General features: G+C 41.0%; 1 protein-coding gene across 1 annotated transcript in view; it reads left to right on the top strand.

Annotated features, from left to right (window-relative positions):
• Positions 1–11553, top strand: part of SMYD4 (SET and MYND domain containing 4) — a 62483-nt gene extending 50930 nt beyond the window's left edge. Inside the window, exons 5-10 of the mRNA XM_006863234.1 lie at positions 6389–6571; positions 7569–7732; positions 8914–9046; positions 9848–9964; positions 10167–10290; positions 11406–11553. Coding sequence (XP_006863296.1) covers positions 6389–6571; positions 7569–7732; positions 8914–9046; positions 9848–9964; positions 10167–10290; positions 11406–11553 — 869 coding nt within the window. The remainder of the gene's footprint in view (positions 1–6388; positions 6572–7568; positions 7733–8913; positions 9047–9847; positions 9965–10166; positions 10291–11405) is intronic.

Below are 11553 nucleotides of genomic sequence, written 5' to 3'. Positions count from 1 at the left end.
CATTGAAGCCAAGTCAAGCGGGTATTATCTGCAAGTGAAGAAAAGGTTTTTTTGATAAGAGAAATAGTCTATGAAAAAACAAATCAGATTCATTCTTTTCCATTTGAGTTCTTTAAAATTTTTAAGGAACAAATAGTTTCTGTACTACATAAACTGTTCCAGAATGTGGGAAAAACTAGGACTCTTTCCTACTCATTTATAAAGCCAAGAATAAAAACTATAGACCAGGCAGACTTGTAAATATCAATGTAAAAGCCCTGAATAAATGGCTGCCATAATACATCCATTAGTTTATTAAAGTAATAGTAACATATGACTAAGTAATGTTTCTTTCAGGAATGCAAGGCATTCTAATTTGGAAGGATATAAAAGAAGGCTTGAATAAGTGCAAAGGCATGCCATGTTCTTAGATGGAAAGAGTGAAAACTATAAAAAATGGCATTTCTGCCACATTAACCTATCAAGTTTAATGTAATTTCAAACAAAAATCACAATTGAATTTTGCTTGGAACTTGACTGTTCTAAAGTTCACCCTGAATAAGTGGATAAGAATAGCCTTTTTTTTTTTAAGAGTATCAAAGGGGCCTGATACCAGATTTCATAGCATTAAAGCTTACAGTAATTAAAAACAATATGTTACTGATGTGACAGGCCAAAAAGTAATCGATTCTTTCTCCAAATCATTAAAAAGTTAAATATTTAAAAATATAACCATAAACTATCTAGAAAAATATAGAGACTTAGAATGGGAGAAAAGTTTTAAAACATTATATCACCAAATTTAGGTAAGGTTGGCGCTTCAGGCTCACCAGCTGCTCATCAGAAACCCTACACAGGGTCGCTATGGGTCAGAATCGACTCAACGGCACTTAACAACAACAACAACAACAACATGGTTCAGAACTGACTCGATGGCACTTAACAACAACAACTTTAACTACCTAAATACCAAATACAAAAACATTGTTAGATAAAAAAGATAGAGGATGCAGGTAAGAAGTCCTCAAAGGAATGAAAACATTGGACTGAGAGGCAGAAGACTGGGGTTCCCAGTCTGGATGTGCCACTAACTCTCTGTATGAACTTTGTCACCTCACTTAACCTGTGTGGTTATCAGTGTTCTCCTCTGAACAAGAGAACTGGGTGAGTCTCAGGACCTCTGGGATACATTGCTTGCATCGGTTTCTCGCATTCCCTGCGTGCTTGCTCCTTTACAGCTTGATGAGCTTCCATCAAGAGGTAAAGTCTATATATCATCACCCCTTGAATCTGGACTAGCTTGTGGCTTTCTTTGACCAGTGAAATGAAGTAAAAGCAACATTATGTGACTTAAGTTTAGGCCCGAAGAGACATTGTAGCTTCTGCAATCACTCTTGGAATACTGCTGTGCCTCTGTGTACATATCTATGCTGGTGTCCTTGAGAACCATAGACCATATAGAGGGAGAGGCTAAGTCTGAAGCCAGCACCAGTCACCAGCCATCTTGACCATCAAGCCCTGGTTGAAGTGCCAGACAAATGCTGTCTGAGGCCTCAATTTTGAGGCTCTTGTTTTGTGGAAGGCTGTGGTCTACAACTGGAGCCCTAACTCCGTCTTTAATCCTGACATTAGTCCAGATTCCAATTTAAGTTCTTTAAGCTACTTCCCTAATGCTTACTGAGCTTTAAACAAACCTAATCGTACAGCTAAAGAAATGTTTTTCTTTATGGTCAAGCACAGATGTGGAAAGAATGTACTCTTGAGGAGTGGCTTGACTCAGGACCCTTAGAAATGCCTTGCACATGCAGATGCCAGAATGTGTGTGTCTAAAGTCTGTCTTATGACATGTCTTATGACATCCTGATGAATACCCAGTCTGCCCCACCCCATCCCAAAGACCACATATTCTTATGATCGCTGCAACTGTAAGTCAGTCCTAGCAAAATGCCCACTTGAAATGTATCACTTCTCCAATTAAAATATCGTAAACTAGAGTTCCTGATTTGGGGGAGGTAGTGGTGGTATGTGCTGTCAGTTGATTCTGACTCATAGCTCTATAAAATGTGTCTAGCTGCTCTGCCTCAAGACTGCTTCATGTCAGTTCTTGTGTTCTACGCAACTACGCCGTTTAAATCGAATCAAGCTTTATTAAACCTCTTTACTTTTACTTTAAACAGTACAAGTGTTTCCTCATTAACAATGTAGCCACATGAGTGATCCCAGCAGAAAAATCAGTCAACTGAGCCCAGCCAGAATGATCGATCCACATAATTGTGAGCAAATAAAAGTTATTTTAACTCTCCTCAAATAAAAAAAAACTTGTAACCAAAATTCAAATGAGGGAAATTTTTTACAACTCTTAAAATCAGCTTTTAAAAATAGTTACAAATATTCTAAAGCTAGGGTGTTCATACAGCTGTGAACATTTACTAAAAATCATTGCATTGTACATGTAAAATGGGTACATTTTCGTGTATGTAACTATACCTCAGTAAAGCTGCTAAAACATAATAAGAATTTTATCAAAGTAATAGTAAAAATACCCAATAAAATAAATCTCTCCTTAGTAGTTAAAACGGTGTCCTGGTGTGGTGCAGTAGGATAAGCACTAGACTGCAAGGTTGGTTTGAACTACAGGTCAGTGGTTCAAACTCACCAGCCACTCTCCAGAAACACTAGACAGAGTTGCTATAAATCGGAACCGATGCCACAGCACTTAACAGTAATTAAAACATGAACACCATTTGTTACCTAGCAGATTGGCAAAGGTCTGTGTGTGTTTATAAGACATGTTACAAGCTAGGATATAAATATCCACTTTTTCATACGTGCATTTTCATACACAATCTTTCTGGAAGCCGAATAATATACCAAAGAGCTTTCAAATATACTCTTTTCTTTTAGCCTTCTAATTCCCTTTCTAGGGATTCTCTTAACTCTGTTTTTCCACTTCCAGGAATATATCCTAAAGGAATAATTAGGAATTTGTATAGTGATGTATCAAGATGCTCCTCAGTATCATCGTAGTGAAAAATTGGAAACAACTTGAATATCCAACAGTAAGGAATTAGATATAGAATCTCCCTGTAGTGGAATGCAGTCATTAAAAATGCATTTTACAGCAATGTTCATGATATAGTAAGTGAAAAGAATAAAGTGTGTTATGTTGCCAGTTAGGTTGAAAATTCCATATATAAGCATAGATGGAAGTCTGCAAGAAAATATACCAAAATTTTCTACCAGGCTGAATGGAGTGTAAATTACTGCTGTTTTCTTTGTAATCTTCAGTTTTACATTTTTCCTATCCTGTATTCCTTTTAATTAGTTTTTCTTAATAAAAATAATCCAAATGCTGTGAACATTTTTAAGGTACTTGATGTAAAATTACCCTCCAGGAAAGCTGAACCGGCTACACACCCACCGGCAATGTTCACTTTCATTCTTGAATTGAATCTAATTTTGCTTTAGTCTGTTCATGTTTCTAATCTTGTTATATCCCTTTTTATTATTTCTTTGGGGTCCCAGCACCTCCCAATTTAGTGTTCTCATTGAATTTCATTAGCAGCTGTTTCATTAATAGCTCAGAAGAAGGATTAAAGTGTTAAAGAAGATAGACTTTAACAAAAACCTATAAAAATGTATGATATTATCTTTGTATAAATCCTGTTTAAATCAGAGTTCTTCAGAAACTTCTCTAGTATTTATCTCAAGGGTAGAACTAGCCGCTGATGACTTTCTAGACCTTGATATGTGTGATTTTTCTCTTAGTGGTAATGCCATCTTCGTGATATATCTGGATTCTTGTCCACACAGCTAACACAGGTTCTATCTAATATCAGAGTCCTGGTATGGTGCTATGGGTTAATGCACTGGACTATAAAGTCGGTTTGAATCGCAAGGTCAGCAGTTCAAGCTTACCAGCTGCTCCTTGGGAACCCTAAACAAGGTCGCTATGGGTCAGAGCCCAACTCCGTGTCACTTAACAACAGCAAATGTTACTTCAGGTCAGCTCACTGCCGCTTGCGTTTATTCCTCAACAGCCAACCAAGGAATCTACCTTTGGTAGATTAATTACTTACATACACACAAATTTCTCATCCAGTAGAGTATGTACGAAGTCCTGCTGTGGTACTGTAGGATAAGCGCTGGACTGCTAACCACAAGATTGTTGGTTCAAACCCACCAGTCGCTCCTTGGAAACCCTGTACAGGATTGCTATGAGTCGGAACCGACTTGATGGCACTTAACAACAGAGTATATACTAGATTGTGAATGAATCCTTTTTTTAATCTGTGAGTCCCACTTAAATTGCAAAAGGAATATTGATGAAATAAGCAAAAGTACACCGCGCTAATTTTTTTTAAATATAAAATATCACATTTTCAATTTGGATGCTAATACACACTTTTGATTATCTCTATTAATAGATGATGAATGGTCAAATATTAACTTAAAAATCGGTACTTCGTTTTAAAAAAATAGAGAGATACTCAGTTCTAATATATTCATCCCTCTCAGTTCCCAGGCTTACTTCTTTTAAGGGATAAACTATAAATAATTCACAAAGCTGACATTAGTCACTGTTTTGTGATAATTTTTTTCTGGGAAAATTTTCGCAACTGTTCTAATATAGATTGCCAGTTATCAGTAGTTGAGAATGCAAGTCAACTTTTAATTATGCAGAGACTGATTATTCAGACTACAGATTGTTCGTGCCCTGTACTGCCTCTTCCTGCTGCCTACCAGTTAGCATTTTCATGGCTCATTAGCACATATTCCAGAAGGTAGGCATTAGACTAAAGGAGGGGAAGAAGAGGGGAATCTAAAATCAGTTCAGCATGTAGGAGAAACTCTGGTGAAAGATTTTCATATAATTTGTACGTTTGTTGACTACAGTTGAGTCATTTGGATTCTTTGTAAATTTTATTTACTTGTTCTATTCTTGTCCTCTGTATCAACTGATAATAGAATTGTCTGCAGAAAGACATTATTCCTGTCTTTATTATTTTCCTTTTTAGAACACTTTCCCATGATGACTCATGCTCTTTTCTTTATTCACTATATCTGTTCCAGGACTACTTATTTCTCTGGTGAGCGGTGTATTGCGAGTCCTGGCAGTTACCTGCTACAAGACATTAGTTCTATAGAAATGAATTTTCCTAACAACCGACGGCTTCTCTTTATGTACCAATATCTTGTGTATTTCAGCCAGTCTTGTTGGAAACACATTTCCTTAAACCAAGACTCCAGAACACAATGGAAACCTTCCTGGATGCCAGGGGTATCTAGAGTATACATAGTCCTGGGAAACGTGTGGTCATTACAAAAGCTTCTGCTTAAGCAAAATGGTCAAATTGAGGTGGAACTTGAGAGGTACTAGTGTTTTTGCGTGTTCTCAGACACTTGTATTTTTTTCTTCCCTCTTGCCAGTACCAGAAAACCTGCCTTTTACATGTTCTCCTCTCCTCAGTAATTCTCTGCTCCTGGACTGTTGTGGCCTAAGAAACGAAATCACCAAGCTGGTTAGAACTGTGTCTAAAGTAAAAGCAATTAGGCCTGCCTCCATGAGTACAGAGAACCCACCTGCATGGAAACACACATGAGCTTTGGTACAGAAACAACCTCACTGTTTAGAGGTAGTTTCCTCCCTTCTTCCTTTCCCATCTTTAGATAAGTTTCTGGTTGTTGTTGTTAAGTGCTGTGGAGTCAGTTACAATTCATAGTGACCCTGTATAGAGTTTCTGAGGACTGATTAGTGAGCTTGAACCACCAACGTTGTGGTTCAAAGCGACCTTGTAGTCCAGCACCCACACCAGGAGTGGTTAATTGTGTTCTTTTTTTTTTTTTTTTTTAAATAAGGGTCATTTGGAACCTGAGACTGTCTTGAATAGATCTGGTACAGTGAGCTCTTTTCATGTACTGATGTCCCAAAAAGGTGGGAAGGACAGAAAGACCAGATAAGCATAAAGAATACTGATTTTTCTCAAAAGACCAGTTAAACATAAGTACTTGGACAATGAAAGTTTATGGAAATAATCTCAACAGGTACTTTGGTGTCTATGTCCTTATGAAAGTTACGAAACTGGCTGGCTGTAATACTCCTTACTGTTAATTCCTTTTTTATTATTTTGTATAAATTCTAATCTTTGCATTTCTGTGTGTGGTGTTGAGACACATGGGTTAGGTTCCAGGATCTGGGTGGACTTTTCATGTGTTCATTCACTGTGCTTCCTGAGGATCAGAGATTGCTGTGAGTCATGTTCCATCTGATTTATATTGGATCCGGCTGTGGAGGAGCAATGACTCAGATGGGCTTCAGGCCCAGTTTCCCAACTCATCTTCTGAGAACTGGCCGGCAGGGCCAGGACTAATGCCCTGACACATTTTCCCTTTCCTCTTGCACTTTCAGGATCTAAAGAGAGCATCATTACCAACAGCAGACAGGTACGCATTGCCACAGGCATCTTCCCTGTTATCAGCCTCTTGAACCATTCCTGCAGCCCCAACACCAGTGTGTCCTTCATTAACAATGTTGCCTCCATTCGGGCGTCACAGCAGATTGGAAAAGGGCAAGAGATTCTCCACTGCTATGGTAAGCCTGGTGTGGAGCTGTGGGTTAATGTGCCAGACTGCAAAGCCGCCATTTCAACTGCAAGGTCAGTGGTTCAAGCTCAGCAGCTGCTCCTTGGAAACCCTATACAGGGTCGCTATGGGTCGAAACCGACTTGATTGCACTTAACAGCAACAACAATGGTAAGCCAGCCTTCGATCCTGTTGTCCTTCCCTTTCACAAGAGAAAAAGGACAGGGTCGAAAATAATAAGTTACTATGTATGTCCCCAGTGTATGTTTCCTGGGAGAAGCAGTTCATACTCAAGCAAAATAAAGAAAGAGAACCCTTCTTAACTAAGGTACTTGGTGCCGACTTTGTGCCTAAAGATCATGTATTTGGGGAGCGCATTGCTTCTGTAGGATAAGCACTGACTTGAGAAACACAAGGTTGGCGGTTCAAGTTCACCAGCCGCTATGGGAGAAAGATGAGGGGTTTTGTTCCTACAAAGCTGTACAGTCTTGGAAACCTTATACAGGATCACTATGAGTCGGAACCGACTTGAAGGCACTTAACAACAGCCATGAATTTTGTTGCTTAGTTCCTATTCAACGTCCTATTCTGGAAATGGGCTAGGGTCAACTTCTTGAATTTGTTTTTTCCTGTCCCAACAACTAGGAAGCTTATTTCTCTATCTAGTTCCACAAAGGAACCCCTGAGCAGTATAAATGATTAACACTCTTGACTACTAACCAAACTGTGGGAGGTTCAAGTCCACCCAGAGATGCCTCAATCGAAAGGCCTGATGGTCTTCTGACGAATCAGCTACTGAAAACCCTGTAGAGAGCACAGCTGTACTCTGGCACACACGTGAGGTCTCCATGAGTCAGAGTTGACTGTACAGCACCTGGTTCGGTTTCCTCAAATGTTTGGATAAAGGGTACTTATCACAAGATGAATGACTGACCAGACCTGCTTAGCTCTTTTTTTGTTGTTGATTTTAAGTGTTGCTTGACATATTGACTGAGGTCTCGCTGCAGGGCCTCACAAGAGCCGGATGGATGTCACTGAAAGGCAACAGAAGCTGAGGTCTCAGTATTTCTTTGAGTGTAACTGCCCGGCTTGTCAAAGTGAGGAGTGTAGACCTGCTGCCCGGCCCAGGTGGGAAGCATTCTGTTGTAACAGTTGCAGAGCTGTCTTGCAGGTAAATCGCTCTGCTCCCTTCTCTTCTCTACATTTCCTGAAGGTCAGTCAGCTAGGCCATGGGTTTATAAACCTCCAGAAGGAATCTCCTGGGGCTTGTAGATGCTGAGAACACCTATTCCCACCTTTTCAGCATGTCTTCCCCACACACAATTATCCCTCCAAAGGAAAGCATAGAAAAGTTGTATTTAGTCATCTTTCACTTGCAAGTGACAGATAAATCTCACCTAAATTGGGAGGAGACTGGGAATTATTTGCTCACGTAAGTCACTAAACAATCCCAGGATAGGATTACTCCAGGTACCATCTGATCCAGAGTCTCATAGCCTCACCAGGACCCAATTGTTCTCTCTAGATTGCTCACTCAGCTCAGGCCTGTCTTCAGACAGACGTCCCTCTTGTGACAAGATGGCTGCGAGAAGCTCAGCCTCTTATACTTCCTGTCCAGGAGGATCAAAATGTGCCCCTCTCTCATCAGTCTGGGCAAAAACGTTACTCACAGACCCAGTAACGCTGGCTAGAGGAAAATCACAGTCACATAGTTTTCTCCCAGCCATTTGGGGCAAAGGTATGGCCTTGATCTCAGACACATGTCCACCCTCCCCAGCCACAGGACACTGGCTATGGGAGGGGAGAGGGCGCTCAAGAGAAATCAACTGCTATTGCCAAATGTGGGCTTAGATACTAGAATCTAAAATCAGCAAAGTCCACCTCAGAGACTGTCTGCTTTACCAGGAAATAAACTATTCTTGTTAGGGGAACCCTAGGTAAAAATTACTAGAGTTGGTTGTATTAGAAAGCTGAAACTGCAAACCCAAGGTCTAATGTGGGAAGGCCTAATTTAGTATGTTTTTCTGTTGGTTTTCTTAGGAATTCTTCGTAACCGCTAAAATATATCATTCAAAGTCCTGGCCCCAAAGAGAGATAAGAGAGGGATCATAGAGATGGATAGAAAATGTGGACTCTACTAATTTGGTCCCAAAAATTCAGTCTCAGGGTAGGATCCACTGCTACTTTCATTAGGATTGTTGCTGTCAAACAAAATTTCGTTTGGTTATGAAGTATTACAGGTGTCTGTTACCCCCATAGGGTCAGAAACTGAGGTGCAGTCTTAAATGTAAGCACAGGCACTGTTGTTAACTGACTTGGAAATAGGAATAAAGATGACACTGACTTCCACAGGGAGATGATGTGCTGAGCTGTGGCACCAGATCTTGTACGGAATTGGTCAGCAGGGAACACTTAGCCTCTCGGCTACAGGACCTTCAGCAGCAGGTTGGGATGGCCCAAAAGCTTCTCAGAAATGGTGAATTAGGTGAGACTGGCTCCCTGCTTTGGTCTTCTCTCCCCTTCCCCTGTATTCATTCTGAGATCACCTTGGACTCAAGGTTACTCAGTAATGATTGAAGAATTGAATTTCATTATCCCCATGTCAGCCACAAGATGGCTATGTAGCCCACAGAGATGTGACCAGCTCAGTTAGTGTGGCCAGGTGAGTTCATTGCTGTCCTCTTATGCGTCAGATAGCTAAGTTAAAGTCTGTATACCACCACTATCAGGTTTATCTCTGCTATCATGTGCTTAGTGCAGTTCCGCAAGGTCAGTGTCAGTTCTCTTCATTTCCTAGAGAAACTGAGCTTCCCTCATCAGCACCAGTCCAGGGAGCATTGGGCCGAGTGCCCAGTGGATTTGAGTATCCTGCCTGTTTTTGAGAGCAAGTCATGGAACTCCCCACTACCTTTGAAAACTCTGCCTTTGACCTTGATTCATGGGAATTTATTTACTTGATGAAAGTTGACCTTTCAGTTTAGACTATAGAATCTAGAGACATTATGAACGTATGTGGAATGTAAAGCTAGCCGCATTGGAAAATTGAAGATTCAAACCCAAAGTCATAGTCAGCACATTTTTCTGTTGAAAAAGAACACAGAGAAGACATAAGAGAACAACAGCTTTATTGGAACCAGGAAATGTACCATTGTGGATTAATGACAATCCAAGGAGGTCAAGGGTGGTTTCCAGAGTCAGCCGAACTGATGTAGAATTTGAGATGTCGGTGCTCATTATAGGACCATATTGGTGTCTGTAATGAGACCACTTTCCTTTCACCTGCTAGAACAAGCCATTCAGCGGTTGTTGGGATGCCAGCATGATGCGGAGAGCTTCCTGTCAGCAGAACACACTGTGGTAGGAGAAGTCCAGGATGTCCTGGCCCAGGCCTATGCTGCCTTAGGTATGCATATGCCTTCATCTTCCACTAGGAGGAACAAGTCTGCTTCCCTTTGTTTTTCTATAACCCTGGCCTTGACTGATTGGTTATCTTTGTCTTTAAACTGAAACTGTTCTCCCTTTCATTCAATTTCCCTTGCCCTGAAAATGTTCAGCCACATAGAGTATGTTTGTTTTTATTGAGCAAGATTTTTCTTTCCTTGCAGGGGACTGGCAGAAGTCAGCTACCCACCTACAGAAGAGTCTGCGAGTGGTTGAGGTTCGCCATGGTACATCCAGTATTGAAATGGGCCGTGAGCTCTTCAAACTGGCCCAAATCTTTTTCAATGGGTAAGTCTCTCTTGTTCCCTAGCACTTCATCAGAACAGCATGTACCCTCCTGGCTTTTATTCGGCTCGTCCATGTACTACTCTTTTTTCTTAGGCTTTTAAGCATGTTGGAACTTTATTTCCCCTTCAGGAGTGATACTTGCCTTCTGTTTTGCTGACAAACTTCAAGCTTTAGAATTTCTTCCTGAGAGATATGAGGAAAGCTCTTAGATCTGAAGTGAGTTTCCCAGGAAGAGCATGCCACAACCCTCCCCATGTCTGTCCTCACCCCCACCACCTTGATAGTATTGCTGCTTATTCCTCTGTGGTGGGTTACACCTCTCTTGGCTCTCATTCTCAGCACCCTCAACTCCAGAGTTTCCTTCTTCCCTCCAGTCTGCATCTTACTGCTTTTCCACCAGGGGTGATTTTGCCTGTAATGTGTGGAGACATTTTCATTGATATGACTGTGAGAGCAGATTGCTCCTGTCATCCAATGGGTAGAGAACAGGAAGCTGCTAAACATATACAATGCACAAGGCAACTCTCCCAACAAGGAATTAGCTGACCTGAAGTGTCAGTCACAGCAAGGTTGACCCCTGCTTTAAGGGTTAAAGGTTAAAAGAACAGTGGGGTTGGTAAGCAGCTGCCTTATCCACTGTTGCTGCTGAGATTACTGTGAGGTCTTAATGGCAGTTTTTCTGGAGGGATACTTCTGCTGTAATAAAGCTGCCCTGGATGTAGGGCAAGGTGTTTGAAGCTTGAAGCTAAATTATGGGGGAACCCAGTACCTGAAACAGAGGCAGCTCACTTGGCCAGAGACAGGGGAGAGCAAAGGGCTACCGAGCTCATCAGTCAGTGGTAGACTTGGTTACCCTGAGACTTCAGAGGAAGCCATGGGGTAAAATATTCTGCTTCTCTAGAACCTAGATTTTTTTAATAGTTTTTTTTTCATCACTTTTTTCTCAAGCTCAGCCTGCAGTGTATTTGTGAATGTGCCTTTTCTACCCCTCAAGATTGTAAAATCCTTGAGGACAGACACAGTCTTATATAACTTTGTATTCTTTACAGTGTGCGAATAGGCACTGAATGTTTGCGTGATTAAATGAGTAGCTCTCCTTGCCTCCTTTGGTTCAGGTTTGCAGTATCTGAAGCTCTGAACACAATACAAAAGGCAGAACAGGTTCTGTCGGTTCACTGTGGCCCCTGGAGTGATGAGATTCAGGAGCTACAAAAGATGAAATCCTATTTATTGGACTTGCCTCCTATCCCCATGGGTCCCTGA

Source organism: Chrysochloris asiatica, unplaced genomic scaffold, assembly GCF_000296735.1.
Source record: "Chrysochloris asiatica unplaced genomic scaffold, ChrAsi1.0 scaffold00054, whole genome shotgun sequence".
Lineage (NCBI taxonomy): Eukaryota > Metazoa > Chordata > Mammalia > Afrosoricida > Chrysochloridae > Chrysochloris > Chrysochloris asiatica.
This window is presented reverse-complemented; position numbering and strand designations above follow the sequence as displayed.